Here is a 20,337-nt window from a genome sequence, read left to right on the forward strand (position 1 = left end):
CTTCTCATTTATAAGAACAGTTAGAAGGAGCAGATATGGACAAGGCACAGGAGGGAGTTGGACATAAAGGTATAATATGGCATAAAGATGAAATCAGTGGGTGATAAAGGAAAGTACTGGGAGGAAGGAAGAGGAGAGGAAGAATGGGCTAAGATATTTCACATAAAAGAGTCAAGAAAAAGCTTTTGTAATGGAGTGAAAGGGAGGGAGGCGAGGAGGAATGAGTGATCCTTCATTCTCATCAGAAATGGCTCAGAGAAGAGCCACATATGGGGTATAGAAATCTATCTTATCTTAGAGAAAAATGAGAAGAAAAGGATTGGATAAGGGAGAATGGGGGAGGAGGTGATAGGAGAGGGAAGATTGTGAGAGAGGGTAGTCAGATACAACACACTTCTGAACAGGGTCAGGGTGATAGGAGAAAGAGAATAGAATAAATGAGAGTGGGGAGGAATAGAATGGAGTGGAATGCAGCTAACAATAGTGAGTGTGGGAAAAGATATTGAAACAACTTCTCTGCTGGACTTATGATAAAGAAGGCAATTCATCCAGAGACAGAGCTATTGGAATCTGAACACAGACTGAAATTCACTTTTTTTCCCCCTCTCACTCTTCTTGAGGTTAACCTTTGTGGGGGGGAGGGGAGTTTGTGTTTACTCTCACAACAAGATTATTGTAATAATATAAAATAAATAAACCAAAAATATAAGTATGCTTCAATCTGAAATCATACAAATCTTTCTCTGGAAGTGAATAGCATTTCTCATCAAAAATCTAAGGAACTATCTTGGATCATTGTATTGCTTAGAATAGCTAAGTCATTCACAGTTGGTCATTGTACACTATCTCTGTTACTTTGTGCAATGTTCTCCTGGTTCTGACCTTGGAGTGAAATCTAGACTCAGACACTTGATACTTACTAGCTTTGTGTGATCTTAGACAAGTCACTTAATCCTAACTGCCTTGCATCCAAGGCCATCTCCAGTTGTCCTGAGTCATATTTGACCACCAGACCAAGATGACTTTGAAGGACAAAAAGTGAGGCTGGTATCTTAGCACAGCCCCCTCACTCAAATCCAATTTATGTGGTTGTCATGGCATCACCTCCTGCCATAGTCTTTGAGAATGAAGGGCAAACCTCATCAGCATCAGTTCATGTCAGTCTTTTGAGGTTTTTTCTTAGAGCATCCTGCTCATCATTTATTATAGCACAAAAATACTTCATAATTATAACTACAACTTGTTGAGCCATTCCTGAATTGATATCCTATCAATTTTCAATTCTTTGTCACAACAAAGAGTTGTTAAAATTTTTTTTGTACATAAAGGTTTTTTCTTTTTTTTTTCTATTGTTTTAGGATAGAGACCTAATAGTGAAGGCTATCAAAGGATACCAAAACCATGAGTTTTTATAGCTCTTTGGGCATAGTTCCAAATTGCTCTCCAAAATGGTTGAATCAGTTAACAACTGTGCTAACAATAATTTTGTTTCAACTTTACCACATCCCATCTAATATTTGTCATTTTAGCTAATCTGTTATGTCAGTCTCCTTCTAGCAGTGCATTCCTTTTTCTCAGCACTAAATTCTATTTTCTTTTAGATAATCATCCCATCATATTCAACTCATATCCATCTGCTATGTTATGAATATTCCTAACTGGCCTAATTATGGTAAAAATTCTCAGGAGTTAACATGTTTCATCTTACCATGTAGGATTGCAAACAATATTTTAACCACATTGAATTCCTTATGATTTCTCTTTTTGTTTACCTTTTTTATGTTCCTCTTGAGTTTCGTCTTTGAAAGTCAACCTTGTATTCGACTCTAGTCTTTTCATCAGGAATACTTGAAATTTTTCTATTTCATTGCATATCAGTTTTCCACCCTGAAGGATTATACACTCAGTTTTGTTGGGTAGTTGATTCTTGATTGTAATTCTAGCTCCATTACCCTTTGGAATATCATATTCCAAGCTCTCTAGTCCTTTAATATGGATGATGCTAAATCTCATGTTATTCTGGCTCCACAATATTTGAACTGTTTCTTTCTGGCCACTTGCAATATTTTCTTCTTGCCCTCAGAGCTTTAGAATTTGATAACAATATTCCTGAAAGTTTGAGGAGGTGATCAGTAGATTCTTTTCATTTCTCTTCAGCCTTCTTGGATTTAAGATATTAGAGAAGTTTTCCTTGATAATTTCTTAAAAATGAAATCTAGGCTCTTTTTAAATTATGGTTTTTCAGGTGGTTCAAATATTCTTAAATTATCTCTCCTGGCTCTATTTTCAAGGTAAATTGTTTTTTTCAATGAGATATTTCATATTTACTTCCATGTTTAAAAAATCTTTTGATTTTGTCTATTGTTTATTGTTGTCTCATGGAGGTTTTAGCTTCCAATTTGCCCAATTCTTATTTTTAAGCAATTATTATCCTCAGAGAACTTTTGTACCTTCCTTTCTATTTGACCAATTCTACTTTTTAAGGAATTCTTCTCTTCAGTGAATTTTTGTATACATATATTAACATTTGGCTAATTCGACTTTTTAAGGCATTCCCTTCATTGGATTTATGCCTCTTTGACTATTTGACCTACTTTATTTATTAAAGTATTATTTTCTTCAGTATTTTGTATCCCTTATTTACCAACTATTGACTCTTTTTTTTCCATGATTTTTTTGCATCAACTATTTACCTTATTTTTCCTTTACCTTACTTTTTGAGCTCTTCATTCTTTTTGGTTTTAATATCAATTCACATTTTTATCTTAAGATTTTAGATGTAGCAGTTTGTATTTGGATCTTCCCTGTGCCCCTAGTAACTATCTATGGTCAAGGTCTTTTTTTGTAGTTTGCTCATTTTTTGATTTTTAATTTTATGTGAAAGTTCAGTTCTGTTCTTTGGGTAGAGGAACCACTATCCCAAGCTTCAAGTTTTTTGAGCAATTGTTTTCAGAACTAGCTGTGAGTGTTTGTGATTTTTAGTTCTTCTAAGGTGATATGATCTAAGGAAAGGGGTGTTTACTCTTCTTTTGGTATGTATTCTGGTCTTGAATGTTCACAAACATTCTTTTCTGGAATTTCAGATCCCCAAGTTCTGGTGAGTTTGTGATCCTCATTACCCTGGACTAGGACCCAGACTGTGACCTTGTTCCACATGTTAGCAGTGCAATAGAATCCTGTCCCCAGTGCCAGAAAAGAGACTGCTATAATATACTTCTGATCAGTTGTCTGACACTTACTGACTGTGATGTCTGAGAGTTTTGGAGACTGCTGCTGCCACTGCTGTTTCAGTTACCCCAAATCTGATACTAGTTTGCCAGGGTTTAGTCTGTATTCACTTGCACCCCAGTGTGACAGACTTTTCTAAGTTGTCTTGTGCTGGAAAATTCTTTCAACTTATCCTTTTGGGGATCTGTTACTCTAAAATTTATTTTGAAGTAATATTTAAAGTTGTTTGAAAGGAAATTCTGTTCTCAGCCATTCTGGCTACATCCTGTCAATGAATATTTCAATCCAATTTGCAACTAAGTCTCAACATGTAAAAACTGAACTAATTTTCTTCTTCTTCTGAAAATATACCTTCCTTTTCAAGTTCTCTTTTACATTGTCCTTTTACGTCATCCTTCTAGTGATTCAGAATTTTCCTTGAGTCCTCCTTCTTCTTCACCACATATATCCAATAAGTTGCTAAATCTTGCTGTTCCATCTTTTTTTTTTTTAGTTTTTGCTAGGCAGTGGGATTAAGTGGCTTGCCCAAGGCCACACAGCTAGGTAATTAAGTGTCTGAGGCCGGATTTGAACCCAGGTACTCCTGACTCCAGGGCCGGTGCTCTGTCCACTGTGCCACTAGCTGCCCCTTGCTATTCTATCTTACAACATCCCTCCTATTTGTTCTTCACTTGGACAGTCATACCTTAGTTCAGGACCTCATCACTTCTCACCTGGAGTTTTGTAAGTCTCCTAATTAGTCTACCTCCCTTCATTCTCCACCCTTTCCAGTTCATATTTCATACCACCATCAAAGTAATTTTTCTAAGAACAAGTTATATTGTGTCATTTTCCTATTTAATAAACTTCAGTGTTGCTATGACCATCAAAGTATAAGCACTTTTGATTCATTTTTATAACCCTTTACCAACTGATTCTACCACACTTCTTCAATTTTTTAAGATAATATGCCTCTTCCCCCACTTCATGATCCAATGAAATTGATCTATTTGTTTTTTTTTCATATTTCCTATTTATGTGCCTTTGTATTGACTATGTATTGACTAACCCCAGGGCTAGGATATATTCTTATTTAACCTCTGTCTCATAACATCTCTTATTTCCTTCAAAACTCTGTCCAATTTTACACACACCCACACACCCACACACCCACACACACACACACACACACACACACGAAGTTTTTCCTTATTCCTTATCTGGGAGGGTTCTAACCCTAACAATTTACATTTTATTGGGTTTTCTATGTATTTATCTTGTTTCTTCTGCTTGAGTATAATGTCCTAGTGGGTAGCTAGGTGGTACAGTGGATAGAGCACTGGTTTTGGAGTCAGGAGGACCTGAATTTGAATCTGGCCTCATACTCTTTTTTTTAAAAAAGTTATTTATTTGTTTATTTTGAACTTTACAATTTTCCCCCTAGTCTCACTTCCCTCCCCATCCCCCACAGAAGGCAGTCTGTTAGTCTTTATATTGTTTCCATGCTATACATTGATCTAAGTTGTGATAAGAAATGTGATGATAATAAAGAAATCATATCCTCAAGGAATAAAAATAAAGTATAAGAGATAGCAAAATTATATAACAAGATAACTTTTTTTTTAATTAAAGGTCCACAAATCAAACTCCACAATTCTTTCTCTTGATACAAATGGTATTCTTCATTGCATGTACCCTCAAATTGTGCCTGATTGCTGCACTGAGGAATGAGCATGTCCATTAGGATTGATCATCACCCCCATGTTGCTATTAGGGTGTACACTGTTCTTCTAGTTCTGCTCATCTCACTCAGCATCAGTTCATGCAATTCCTTCCAGCCTCCCTGAATTCCCATCCTTCCTGGGTTCTAATAGAAAAATAGCATTCCATGACATACATCTACCACAGTTTATTAAACCATTCCCCAATTGATTGGCCTCATACTCTTGACACTAGCTGTAGGACTTTGGGCAAGTCACTTGAACCTGATTGCCTCACATCCAAGGTCATCTCCAGTCTTCTTGATCCATATCAGGCCACTGGACCCAGATCCTGCAGAGGAGAAAGTGAGGTTGGTGATTTTAGCACAACACTCCCTCACTCAAATCTAATTCATGTGCTTGTTATGGCATCACCTCTCTGATGTCATGATCTCCTTTGAAAATGAAGAACAGGCATCAGTCTTCTTGAGGGCAAAGTTTTGCTTTTGTTTTTGATTTTTGCATTGTATCTCTGGTGCTTAGCATAGTTTATAATTTCCATTTATCAAAAAGGAATTGAACTAAGCTTGTCCTCCTCAAGAATGTGGTTTAAAAGTCCTTTAGTGAATTGAAACAAAATATCTATTTTAATGAAAAAGTATTCTGTTTTACTGGATAGGCAATCTGAGTTTATTGGTTGATCTGTTTTTCCTTATTTATTTATTTTTTCATTTCTTGTTCTGGATAGAAAGACTGCTGCATTTTAGTATGTGTTTTATTTCTTCCATGCTGTTTGAAAAACATCTCATTGTTGTTGAAACTCTGCATTGTGAAGATTGCATTTGGCCTAATTTGTGATTTCTATGCATTGGCATTCTATGGTTTCTTGTTACTTTTTACTCTTTCCTCTGATTTTTCTAACTTTTTTAAAAACAATATCCTGAACCATGGCATTAAGACTCTTTCTAAATATTTTTCTTGGAAATTTTTTCATTTATTATTTATTTTGTTTTGATTTGAATCAATTACATTCTTCAGAGATTCTAACATCTTGTAAGAATTTTCACCAATTCTTAAAAACCAATGTTTTTATTTGTGTATCTTTACTCTTCATTCACTGATTTCTTCAATTTTTCTTCATCAATTTCCCCACTTCTTTGGACTTATTAACTCTTCTGAAGAGTCATGTGATAGACCCATTTTTGTTTCTGGGAACTTTTTCCTTTGTTTTAGTTTCACTTCAAACTATTTATTGTGTTCTTCTCTTTTGCTTATGTATTTCACAAGTTGATTTCTCTCACCCTTCAATGAGAAAACATTTCCTGGGAAGGTTTTTGTTTTTCTATGTTTTTTTCTTTTATGTTGCTATATTTTCTGCTCTTTTTGCAGGGCTGTGGGAGTTATATTCAAATATGGCCATTTTTTTCTCTTTCCCCAGATCTCTTCTTTCCTATTCCGTAAAACTTGCCTAAAGTGATCTCTGATACATTGGATGACAGGATCAAAAACTGAAAAGAAAACTCTTAAGTTTGAAAGAATGGATTGAAATGGAGAGGGAAAATGCAAGATTCTATTCTTAATGTGAAAAAAGACAAATACAGTGATAATATGGGGCCAAAGAAATCTATTTCAACAGCAGTTCATATGAAAAAAGACTTGAAAACAAGCTCAATACAAATCAACAGTATGATTACAGTATCAAAATAGATCATTCTATCCTAGTCTGCATTAATGAGAATATAATAGTCCCACCAGGGCAAGGCATGATATTCCATAATGCTCAGACCACATCTAGAGGGTTGTGTTAATTATGGAAAATACTTTTTTGAAAGGTTCATTACCAAACTGAGGCATATCCAGAGGACAGTTATTAGGCAGAAGGATCTGAAAACATATGAGGAAAGCTCAAGGAACCAGGCATGTTTTCCTTAGAGAAGGGAAACCTTCAAAGTAACATCAAATTTCTTGTGAAAGAGGGATTGGCATTATTTCAAATAACTCCAGAAGGCAGAACTAAGACTAATAGGAGAAATACTTTTAGCTTAATATAAGGAAACGCTTCTAACATCATACTGTCTAATAACAGATCACCTCATGAAGTTGTGAACTTCCTGTCATTAGAATGATTTATGAAAATTCCATTTATATGGAATTATAATAAATGAACAAGGTTATTTTCAAGAAGGGAGTCATACTAGATCACAGGTTGGACTAGATGACCTCTAAGGGTCTTTCCAACTTTAGAATTACTTGATTTTTAAATTTTGTTATTAAAATTTTTTTTATTTATGGCAATGGGGTTAAGTGACTTGCCCAAGGTCACACAACTAAGTAATTATTAAGTGTCTAAGGCTGGATTTGACCTCAGGTCCTCTTGACTCCAGGGCTGGTGCTCTATCCACTGTGCCATCTAGCTGCCCCTAGAATTCCTTGATTGTAAATACTTTAGTGACATCTTGTGTTTTGATGGCTTTCTCCCAGAAATCACCATTTTAGGAAGGATTCCAGTCATGTCTTATTTGGACCTAGTATCCAGATTTCTCCTCTTTGCATGCTGCTTTGCCCTCCTGGAGAAACTTTTGCTTTGAGTCCTGCTCTTCTGATTGGGATCTAACTCTGAGGCCATCATTTCAAGAAGAACCTCACCCAAACTTTATTTCACTCATTCCTGGACACAGTCACTAGACTTCTTATTCTTTTTTCCTGATGCCTTACCCCTATATGGGTACATTTGCCCCCACTTTCTAGCCTCTCTCTCTCTCTCTCTCTCTCTCTCTCTCTCTCTCTCTCTCTCTCTCTCTCTCTCTCTCTCTCTCTCTCATCTTCCTTTAGACATTGAGCAAATACTATGAAATCTAGTTAATTTTTCATAAAATCAATGTAAAATTGTTTCTTTGGTCTTTGTCAGTAACATTTTTCTTGACAAGCCTTCCTTCCACTGGGATGCATAACCCAGCAATAGGAAGTTGCTAAAGGGATTGTTGTTCAGGTACAAGTTGGACTGCATAATTTCTGAGTTCCTACCTACTGATTCCAGGACTTTATGGAAATCTAAGATTTAACATGTAGTAACTCCCTTTTGATTTAATTAATTATTAGCAAAGCCATCATGATAGAGTGGATAAAAAGTTGGTCTTGGAAAAAAAGGAAGCCTTGGGTTCAAGTCCCATTAGTTTTCAAAGTCAGGTCTGATGACATCTGGTGATCTCTATGAAATGGAGATAAAGACTTGACAGCTCCTGAGGCTGTTGTGAAGATAAAATGGAATGATATTTATAAAGCACTTTGCAAATTTTAAAATTCTATGTAAATCCAATTGTTGTTTATTAAGTCATGGAGCACTTTTGACGTATGTCCATCCCAAAGAAATCACTGACCACTGCAGTCTTCCTTAAGGCATAGCTTATCACAGATTCCCGGTCCATTGGCCTTGCTCACTAACCCATGGGACTTTGATATTTTAGCAAAAATCACTTCAGATTTTCCATAAGGAAGGTAAGGCCATAAGTATTTATTTTGTACTTACTATGTGCCAACTACTTACATTGTGTTAAGTGCTGGGATCTATACCAGAGCAAAAAAAAGAAAAACAGTTCCAGCGCCCAAGGAGCTTTCATTCTTTTTATTTAGGGTTTTTTTTTTTTGCTAGGCAATGGGGTTAAGTGACTTGCCCAAGGCCACACAGCTAGGTCATTATTAAGTGTCTGAGTCCGGATTTGAACCCAGGTACTCCTGACTCTAGGGCCAGTGCTCTATCCACTGCCCCACCTAGCTGCCTAGGAGCTTTCATTCTAATGGTATCTACCTAATTTGCAGTACTACAAAAAGCATGGAGATATTGAACAAATGTTACCCATCCCTGACTTTCACTGCAACACTAAAGATGTCATTTCACTTCTACTTAGAATCAAATATTATCTGGAAAGAATTAGATCCTTAATCTTCAACTTCTCTGTCTTTTGATATAGGTGATGTTTTGGTATTTCTAGATGCAGAGACACTAGGGGCTGGTTTTTTTTTTTTTTATTCCCAGCACATTGCACAGTTCATTCTTTCTACACAGTAAATGCTGAATAAATGCTTATCCCCTACACCAGAAACCAGGTTCTGGAGGACTGAAATGTTCATCTCAAAATTCTCACTCTGGGTCCTCGAGATCCTGATGGGTGGGGGCCTCCCCTGTGAACTCCCCTCTGTTTGACTCTCAATGTTTCTCTTTATTTATTGAACATCTCCTTGTCAGTTGTTTTGTGCCTCTGATACCTACATATACCCCCACTCTTCTCCCCCTAACTTCCTAGTTCTGAAACCATGATCAAATCAATACTGTCACCGCCAGGCACCTTGTGGGAGAGGCAGGAGGCAGCCACACAGGGCAGGTCTAACCACTCCTAACAGCTTGAGCACCAGTTTTTAGAGTCATAGCTACTGAAGTCCCAAGAAAGTTCCTGTCACCAAGAACTATCAAATATTTCTACATAAAAAGCAGATATGATTTTATCAGTGGAAGTGACATTAGAGAAGAAGCATGCTCACCAGGCTGTTGTGCTTCAAGGACCATGTGGAAACCTTCTAAATGTGTTGTCTCCCATTAGAATATGAACTGCCAGAGAGGAACTTTTCTATCTGTATCCCCAGAACTGAGTATGATGCTTTGCTTTATTTTATTCATTCATTTGTTCACAGACTGTGATTTGAAAGTGTGCCAATCTATTCCCTATGATTCCACTCACCATCCTGTAACTTTTCAAGCCAAATATATCTCCCCTGTTCATCAGTCCCCATATAAATTATCCAGCCATTTTAGGGTACTTGAGGGCAGAAATTTCTTTGTTTTCTTTTTTACATCCCCAGAGCTTAGTACAATCCTCTATATTCATGCATTTGTTCATTCAACTAAATAGCAAAATAAAAAGTGACTCCATTTCACACAACCTAACACAAGCATTTCAAATATTTTTGAGCAAAATTTTTTTTCCATGATCAAAGCAGAGAAACTGATTTGTTAGGAGGGTGCCAAGCTTTGTTTAGTACTTCTTTCTTCAATATCTTTCAATCATGTGCAATTAAAGCAGGAACCCTAAGTGAACCCTAACCTTCAGTCTAGGTCTTGCTAACACCAAACCCCTGATATAGGATTCTGATTTCTGATACATGATTCTGAAGTAAGGCAACTATGGCAAACAGGGACACCAATTTATTTGTATGAATAGTTTAGATTTAATAATATTGGAAAATCAAATTGTTTTGCAATACTTTTGTAAGGGAAACTGTTCCTGTAATGTGGAACGATGTAATAATATTTGGCAGCAGCAAATATTTTGATCAGCTTCAAATAATAATGATGTACAGTTTCCATTTATAAAGCACTATAAAGTTTTATCAAATATTTTTCCATACATTATCTCAGGTGAATCTCACATTATTTGAAGTTAATAGTTTATGTATTATCATCCTTATCTTTAAGATGAGGAAATTGTGGCTGCAGAGTAACCAGAGTGATTGAAATTTGCCCAAGATCATAGGTAAGTTTATTCAGTCTAGGTTTAGAATCCAGATCTTCTTTATTTTTATACATGTATATGTATATATGCATATATGAAATATATTATATTTACATAGATATATGTCTCTATATACACACATGCTTTTTAAATGCTCTATAATCATTTCCTAATAACTGCCTCCTCCCCAGTCCCCTACCTCACTAACCAGTAGAAACCTCTATTGCAACATCACCAAAAAAGTAAAAAACAGTGAAGGGAAACCAACTGACTCAGAAGCTTCTCAGTATGTATGTATGCCACATTTTATACCCACAACTTCTCTACCAAGAGAATGGAAATATATCTCCTCAGTTTTCTGGAGTCAAAATGAACTGAGGGCTTCTAATTCTAAATTCAGATTTCCCTACAGTAGGTTGACCTTTATTGTTTGAAAAAATTATTTTAACCCTGTGCTTACATACATAGAGTTCTGAATGAAGGGCAAGGAGGAAGGTAGAAGGGACCATAAAAAGACAACTTGAATATTAACTAGATTGTTTCCCTCCAAATTGTGGTCACATGAGCTATATTTGTCCCCAATCTATTTCTCCATCCTTCTTCCTTTGTCTTTTAAAGTTTTGCTGTTTTTATACTATGGTCATTTCCTATATATATTCCTTTCCATCATTGAATCCTGCTTTAGCACAACTACAACAGAAACCCCAAACATTTAAATGAAACCAATATGTTTAACAACCCATTGTATACCTTTTCTTATCTAGAAACTCCCTCCTATTCTCCTTAATAAGAGAAGGAAATTTCATTATCAATTCTCCATTTCTCCCATTATTTCTGAGTGATATTTGTCCACAAAATTCACATTCAGACAAGATGGAAAAGCTACTAATTCAGTTTTACATGAGTTGGGCAAAGTAATTTCAGTTCATTTAAGTAACTTGTTTTTAGTTGTCTCCTGGCAAAATACCTATCCGACAAAACATCAGTTAAAGAAAAATGTATTTGAATGCAATGGCATGCCTTTCATTCTCATACTCTATAACAACATTCCCTAACAGGGTAAACCCCTATTTAAAGGATTAATTTAAAGTATTAATTTTCCAGGGTAAACCCCTGTTTAAAGGATTAATTTAAAGTATTAATTTTCCAGTTCTTAACATTATAATTAGATAGGTGAGAGGGTACCATAATGCAGAGCCTAGAGTGAGGAAAACTTGAGTTCAAATATAGCTAAGATTCTTAATAGCTGTATGACTGGGCACATCACTTAACCACTGTCTGCCACAGTTTCCTCATATGTAAAATGAGGATAATAAAAGCACCCACCTCTGTGGGTTGTGATGAGGATTAATTGAGAGATTTGTGAAGTGCTTTGTAATGAAAAAAGCTCTATAAATTGGAGTTGTTATTTTTTGACAAAGTAGAAGAAATGACACTATTTGCTTGCCCTTAAGTAATATTTAATTTAAAAGGGGAAAAATAATGTTCATTGGCCAGGTTCCTTCATAAAACTTTACCTTCTAAATACACTATTATTTAGATCATCTTGTACACTTATTTCCTGTCCTTATATTTAGGTACCTCTGCCTGGTTTTAAATTGCCTTCAGTTAATTCACTTGTGGGAGACAATCATTTCACAGATGCTGATGTAGGGAGGCATTCTGGTATAGTCAAATAGGAGGCAGGGTCCTGGGCGGGGTTCTAGTTCTAATTATCAGGCAGATGACCTTGGGAAAGTCCCTACAAGGCCTCAGTTTTCTTTTCTGTACAACCTATCTACCTCATAGAGTTATTGATAGGATCAGATGAGATGATGTGAATCCTTACTCTGCCTCCCCTTCCCACCCAATTTTTATGCTTGATAGCTATGTGATTATAGGCATAACATGGAACCTCAATGAGCTTTAGTTTTTCTCATCTGAAAAATGGGGATCATTCTTGTGGGGTGGCTAGATGACTCAACTGATAGAGCACTGGCCTTGGAATCAGGCAGATGGGAGTTTGAATCCATCTTCTGACACTTCTTAGCTATATGACCTTGGACAAATCATTTAACCCTGATTGCCTCACATCCAGGCCCATTTCCAGACATCCTGATCCATATCTGGCCACTGGACCCAGATAGCTCTGGAGGAGAAAGTGAGGCTGGGGACTTAGCATAGCAACTCTTCATTCAAATCCAGTTCATGTGCTTATCATGGCATCACCTCCCTAATGTCATGGTCTTCTTTGAGAATGAAGGACAAAACATAATCCTTGCAGCTCCTATCCATGATTTTATTTTTAAACTAGGCTTTAACCAGATAATGTAGTTCTTTGTAAAACCTAAAATGCTATAGTGAACATCAACTATTCTTGTGGTTCATGGTGGCGTTTCTCAGTTTAGTCACTTCATTTCTGTAGGCCTCAGTTCCTATCTATAAGACAAAGGGTTTTCTTTCAAGGTCCTCTAGATGATAAGACATTTTGCTGTTCTATATCTTTTGTAAAATTACTTTTAAAACAATATATAGTTGTACTAAGACTTTTGGGATACTCTGTATAAATGCATCCTTAAGGTATTGTGTTGCCAGTTCCAACCTGAGGCCAGTTGTTCCCCTTGAGAAAGGCAGACAGTGTTGTTAGGAAGATTTTTATTTTCTAAATAAAGTCACAAATCCTTAAAAGGAGGCAAACAACATGAATAGGGCAATACAGTGAATCTGGGAAGTTGAATGAACCAACTTATTCTAAGCATCTTCAATCTGTAGCATTTAAGAACATTCCTCTCCCCCTCTCAGGGTCTCATGTCCTCAACTGAGGAATGGAGGATTTGAACTGGATGTTCTAAGGTTCCAGCTCTTAATTGGTGAAGTGACTGTGGCCTGGCCTATGACTTGTGACCATTTCTACACTGAACTTTTAAGTCAACCATTCACTCTTCCTCTCATTTGAAAAGCTGTATCTTGCCATTCCATTCTTCACCAGTCCACTGTGTGTGTTAAAAAAAAAAGAATAGAATGGAAACTCTTTGTGATCAAGGGGGTAAGAATGGTTTCACTTCTATATCTGCATCCCAGTAGCTAGTATTTAAAAGGTACATAATAAATGATTATTGATTGACTATAAAATGTATTTTTTCCTATTTCATAAAATGATAATATTCCAAAAAGTTTTGGTCTCAGGATTTATATTTCACTGTAAATATAAAAGCTGTAACAGAAGTCTTTGAAACATTTATCTCATAATGTCATCCATGATATAAAAGAATCCCTAAGCTTGAAAGACCTAGCATCCTTCTGATAACATGCTAAGACAGAGGATATCTTATATCATCTATATAATATCTTATCTCAGCTACTATATCTATATCTATGCATATATGCTTACATTTACATATCTACAATCCATGTATATGTATCTATGTATACATATATATGTATACATACATCTATATGTATACATACATATGTATACATCAATTCTCAACCCTACTTCCATATATGTATACATATATGGAAGTAGGGTTGAGAATTGATTAGGCTGAATGGGAGAAATACTTAAGGATCCAGACCATTCTATTGTTGTCAGGAGAAGTTACTTCTGGTGACACTCAAGGAGTCTTCTGTTGTTGTGGGATGATGTATTTGCTGAGAAGTGGGAATGTTAAGTTCACTTCTGTACCATGAGTCTGAATTCTTGTGTTTCCTTACATTTTAGGGATCTCTGTTCTTGAATTTCTAAGATTTTTATTTCCTTCAAGACTTGTAAGACCTCCCCCAAGCCATTTTTTAATGAAAATAAAAGAATCCTTTTTACAAACCAGCAGAGACTTCTTGCTCCCCAGTAGATGGGGTATATGTTGAACTCACTCGGTCAAGTGTCTCCCCATGGAAAATGTGGCAGTGTTTGCAGAAATGACGGACAATGTATTTGTGGAAGAAAGTAGAGAGGTATTTCCTAAACTTTTCCCCCACAAAGGCATAGATCACTGGGTTGATACAGCAGTGTGTCATTCCAAGGGTCTCTGTCAACTGCATGGCTCGACCAAGGTTCTTGGAGCTCTCACAATTGTCCAGACCAAAGGCAACTTGGAAAGTGTTCAAGAGGAGCACGATGTTATAGGGGGCCCAGAAGAGAAAGTAAGCAATCATAATCACAAAGATTAACCTCACTGCCTTATGTTTCTTCTCATTCCGACACCTCAGCAGTGTTTGTATGATTCCAGCGTAGCAGAAGATCATAACAAGGAGGGGCAACGCTAACCCCAAAATATTCATCTTTAAAGTTCGGAAGTTCTTCCAGATGATGCTCTGAGCTGATGGGAAGTGATGGCTGCAGGTATAACGGGAGTCTTCCCTCTGAGATGTGGTGAAGATGATGGCTGGGAGAGAAGCAAAGCCAGCCACCCCCCAGGTGACAATACTCGTCAAAATGCCAAAGGTGACTGTCCTAGCTTTCAGAGCAAACACAGCATGGACAATGGCCAAGTACCGATCAATGGTCAGGAGGATGATGAAGAAGACTCCTCCAAAGAAGCCCAGGTGATAGAATCCTGTCAGCACCTTACAGAGGACATCCCCAAAGACCCACTGGTCTGCAGCATAGTGAGCCCAAAATGGGAGGGTGATGATGAAAAGTAAATCAGAGATGGCCAGATTGAGCAGATAGATGTCAGTCATGCTTTTCAGTTTTTTACATCTTATCAAGATCAGAAAAACGAGAGCATTGCCCACAAAGCCAAAAATGAATACCAGGGAGTAGAGGGGGGGGAGGAGCCATGATGCTGTGTACTTCACATCAAGGTTTTGGCAGGGATCTTTAATATCATAGTCAAATGGTGGGGTGGTTGACTCATGCATCCTAGTCGTTTCTGTGAAGGAAGAAAAAAAAATATGCTGGTGCTTCAATATAGTATCATGAAGAATCACAAAATAAGAAACTGAGAACTAGTAGCGACCCTGAATTCCATCTAGTCTAATCCCTTGTTTCATAGGTGATGAATCTGTGTCCAGAAAGGTTGAATTACTTACTGGCTCTCCTAACTTTAAATGTATTGCTCTTTCCACTACAGTGAGAGCTACCTATCAAGTAGTCTATGAGAGATACATAAAAATGGATCTATCAGTCAACCAACATTTATTGTTTACTATACAACAAGCATTGTGCATATATATATAATTATATATGATAATATAATATATATATAATTATATATGATAATATTTATGAAGGCAATAATGATGTTTTTCTTTATCTATGGGGATGGTGCTTCTGACCTGTTGGCAAGTGTTTATAGGGTTGCTTTAAGGTTTGTAAGTCAGTATATATGTAGTCTAGCAAATTTGGGCATCACAACAACCCTGTAAGGCAGGTGTTCTTGTTAGTCCTGATTTCACAGATGTGTCAAATCAGTCTGAGCCATTTTTAAACTGGGGTTACCTAACCCCAAGATCAGCACAGTGTTTTCCAGAGGCCTTTAGTGATCATTAGAAGAGAATCAATAATGAATATGTAGTGATCCATTAATACATTTCCCACTCCAATCCTTTGGGGATGATATGCAGATTTCATAAATATTAAATTTCATATATAGTAATCAATGTCAGCAAAATTATTTTATCTACATGATTTAATAGAAAGAATATTGTATTGTGGAATCAGAGTCTATGCCTTTAGACCCAGATCTGCCACTTGCACATTGTATTATCTTAAGAAAAATCACTATACATTTCTGGGACAAAGTTTGTTGCTGTTGTTGAGTCATTTCAGTTATGTCCAACTCTTTGCAACCCCATTTGGGGTTTTCTTGGTAGAGATATTGGAGTGGTTTGCCATTGCCATTGCCATTTCCTTTTTTTTTTTTAGGTTTTTGCAAGACAATGGGGTTAAGTGGCTTGCCCAAGGCCACACAGCTAGGTAATTATTAAGTGACTGAGGCTGGATTTGAACTCCGGTCCTCCTGACTCCAGGGCTGGTGCTCTATCCACTGTGCCCCCTAGCTGCCCTGACATTTCCTTTTCAAGCTCATTTTACAGATGAGGAAACTGAGGCAAATAAGGTTAAGTGACTTGCCTGAAGTAATATAGCTAATAAGTGTTTGAGACCAGGACAACATTTACTCACTGATAACGAGAGGTCATTAGTCTAGATTATATACCAAATCCTTCCTAACTCTACCTCTGCTGAAGGTAAAAAAAACAAACATTAAATATTCAGCTCAGCAAATAAAAGAGCTGTTCTAGAAGTTACAAATTACATGAATTTACTAATGGTTCTTCCCTGTTTCAGGCAGTTATTTGTCTTTTGGTTTGTAGTCTTTATACACACACATATCTGTGAGCACAAATTGGCTGCATCAGCTAATCAAGTTTATAGCTGTATTGGAGCCAAAGGAATAAGAGGATGCCCAAGAGAGTGTTAGGCAAATTAACATGGAGACACCTTCCTTAAGCTCTTTCCCTTATTCTTCTTCTTTGTATTTGGGATACTCCAAAAAGACCATTTAGATTATAAGTAAAGTGGGGTGTTCCTTTTTCATGTGGGAAGGGGAATTCACTCTCTCTTTAGAATTACATGCAACGGAGATAGCTGATTCTGTAGAGTGATTAGTGGGAGAGGGAAGTAGAGATGAATTGGACTAAATTAATGGAGTGGATAGTGTTGCCTTAGTTGAAACTTCACTTTTTTTTTTTTTTTGGTGGGAGATTTCATCAAGGAAAGAACTCCCAATGAAAAAATGCTTTCCACAGATACAGATCAATAGCTCATTTTTAACTTAAAATTTGAGAGGGGGACTCTGGGAAGTTAAGTGACTTGCCCAGGGTCATACAGCTAGTTTGCATTATAGTCAGGATCTTCCAGACTCCAAAGCCAATTCTTTTCCCACTAAGCCACACAGTTCTTATAAAGCTTGTTGAGATAACCTTGGAGCAGTGATTTCATTGGCCTGGAGAACTTCTGACTGAGGAAATTACTTCTATTGATGCAAAGTTCACTTTCTACAACCTTGAAAGGTCTATGTTGCACAGTCACGTTGTGTCTGACCAAGTTTGTGTCAGAGGCAAACCTCATTTGGGGTTTTCTTGGCAAAGCAGGAGGTTTGCCTTTCCCTTCTCCAGAGACAAATCTTTAACTCAGGTCAAGCTCTTATAAAGCTTGCAGGTGTCAGGCATGGTACAAATTGTCCTTAACTTGCCAACAGGGCAGCTAGGTGGCACAGTGGCTAGAGTCCTGGACCTGGAGTCAGGAAGACTCATCTCCCTGTGTTCAAATCTTACCTCAGACACTATCTGTGAGTGAACCTAGGAAAATTATTGAATCCTATTTGGCTCAGTTTCCTCATCTGTAAAATGATCTGAGGAAGGAAATAGCAAACCTCCTGTATTCTTGCCAAGAAAACCCCCAGCTATGCAAGCTCTAAACTGGATTTTCTATAATTTATTTTTTAACATTTCAAAGTCTTCAGGGCAAAAGATCAGAGCATCATACATTTAGAGATAGAAAAGGACCAAAGAGTCCAGCCTGACTCATTTTACAGATAGGGAACCTGAGGGTTCAGAGAAGTGGACTGAATTTTTTTTGCATGACATATTTACTTTAGCATAAACAAGTGAAAAAATTACCTGAATCAGAGGGAGAACTGTGATTCTCTCATAGTCCACTCACAAGCTATTTTCCTGTTAACCTTAGTATGATAAAGAGGCAGTGTAGTGAGGTAGGTAGAGATCTGATCTGGGAACCAAGAAGACCTGACACATATTGTGTGACCCTAGGCGAATCACTTAAACTCTCAAGGTTCTAGAAAATGAGTTCTCTATTGATGGAAGGAATTTCCTGAATTTCTGAGGCTAATGAAATCACAGATCCAGACCCTATTTCTATTCCATAATAGAAAGCAAGGGCTCTCAACTCTTTTTGTGTCACAGATCTTTTAGGCAGTCAGGGAAAGCCTTTGGACCTCTTCTCAAAATGTTTTTAAATGCATAAAATTAAAATCATAGGCTTGACATGGAAACCAAACATGTTGAAATACAGTTATAAAAATATTTTTCCATCCAAATTCATGGACTGCCTTAAACCTATCCAGAGACCTCATATCAGATTAAGGACCCCTAATTGAAAACCATGCAATATTATTTTCACTTTTTAAAATTTATTTTTATTTTATCTTTCTCTTGGTTTTCCCCTTTGTTCTGACTCTTCTTCCAAAACGTGACTAATATAGAAATATATTTAATATGATTGTGTATGTATAATGTATTTTGGATTGCTTGTTGTCTTGGGAGAAAATCTTACAAAAATGAATGTATAATTGGAAAACTACTAAGATAAAAAAGAAAATCCAGGCAGAAGTTAGTTCTTGTACAAAAGTGGCTTTCGATGGAGTTTGCACTGAACTAAGCAGATATATAGGAATGACTTATGAAGTTTAAATATTACCTTACATGAAAAAAAAAAACTCTCACCTTCCATAATGTCTCTCAGGAGATGAATCACGGGATTTCAGAAGCCATCTAGTCCAGTCCACCCCCTAAATTAGAATCGTTGACAGGAGAAGAGATATAATGAGTCAGGTGCCTCTTAGTAGGAGAAGGACATTTCCTTCCACAATGGAAAGTTTTAACCCTTGATTTTAATCCATCCATCCTCCCCTGAGGTGGAGCTGAGAGGAACTGGATGATGAGAGGATGAAACAAGGAGGGAAGGCAGTGAATTCTACTTAAGAGCAAATTTCAGTCCCCTTTATGTTTTTTTTTTCAGCAAAAGTCTTCTTCTGTATCACTTAACCCCTGAGAGGATTTCCCAGTTTTTCCCTTTCTCGATGTCTGAGTTTATAGTTAGAGGAAGCTGGGTTTGAATCTTGACTGTCAACCTGTGTGACTTTGGGTTTCTCATGTCACTCTGAGTCTCAGCTTCCTCATTGGAAAACGAAGATATTAGATTAAATGATCTCTTAGATGTCTCTCAGCTCAAAATCCCATGATCATTTGCAACTATACCTCTCAAAATGATCCAGCAATAAATAACCAATAGTGAAGGGAAAAGAATTTTACCTTCAACTTGCTGATTATTTTCAGAGTTAAATGCCATCCAAATGTAAATGCAGGATGGATTCACCATAAGATGCTTGGAATAACTTCCCCTCTGACTTCCTTTTAGAGAAACAAGTCAAGGTAATAAATAAAGTAATAAGAAAAAAAAAAAACCCCACAACTCACCAATAGACAGTTTTCTCCAGAAGGCACAAAGGTTTGAATCTTCTCATAGACCTTGATGTGAAAATCAGTACTAAAGCTTGCAAAAATAGGAAATAACATTTCCTGCAAAAAAAGAGGGCGGGGAATACTGAACACATTTACATACTATAAAATTGACCACACAATCCTCACAGAAATCTCCAAATTAAAGTGCATAGTTCTCTTTGTTCTAGCAATCAAATAGAATATATGTGTTGAAATCTTGTTTTGCAATCCTGAATTTGAATTAGGCATGCCCTGGTACATGGCTTAGTGTCCCACAATTCTCATTATTTTGCAAATCTAGAAGTCTCTCAGATATGGTAAAAACATATCTCTTCTATCCACTGGTAACAAATGGTAGCAATGATCCCAAGTGATGCACCCAGATCCAGTCTCAAAACAAATCTAAAAAAAGTGTCTAGCTAATGAACCACAAAGGAAGCTTTATAGGTTGTCATTAATAGCTCTATTTTACAGATGACCTGGCATATAGTAGGCACTTAATAAATGTTTTAAAGTGACTGACTGGAGAAACAAAGAAAGAGGAACACTTCAGCCTATCAGTGGCAGAGCTAAAAACTCCAAAGCTGAGATGAGCCATGTTCTCCTACTGATTGACTCTTTAATGATCTGAGACCTGTTTTCTGCCAAGAAATATAGGACAGAAAATTGTGTCATGGTAAACGAGAACTAGTCAGTGTTGG

At 36.8% G+C, this 20,337-nt stretch overlaps 1 protein-coding gene across 1 annotated transcript; it reads right to left on the reverse strand.

The window, feature by feature from the left end:
- Window positions 1-8,983: 8,983 nt before the first annotated feature.
- LOC141494536 (C-C chemokine receptor type 5-like) lies at window positions 8,984-19,709 on the reverse strand. The gene is made up of 3 exons (XM_074195846.1): window positions 19,613-19,709; window positions 18,860-18,924; window positions 8,984-15,264 (listed from the first exon to the last, which is right to left on the reverse strand). The coding sequence occupies exons 2-3, from the start codon at window positions 18,864-18,866 to the stop codon at window positions 14,207-14,209; spliced, it is 1,065 nt and encodes a 354-aa protein (XP_074051947.1). The 5' UTR covers window positions 18,867-18,924; window positions 19,613-19,709; the 3' UTR covers window positions 8,984-14,206.
- Between the last annotated feature and the right edge of the window lie 628 nt (window positions 19,710-20,337).

The sequence above is a fragment of the Macrotis lagotis genome, chromosome 7 (assembly GCF_037893015.1).
Source record: "Macrotis lagotis isolate mMagLag1 chromosome 7, bilby.v1.9.chrom.fasta, whole genome shotgun sequence".
NCBI classification, from domain to species: Eukaryota; Metazoa; Chordata; class Mammalia; order Peramelemorphia; family Peramelidae; genus Macrotis; species Macrotis lagotis.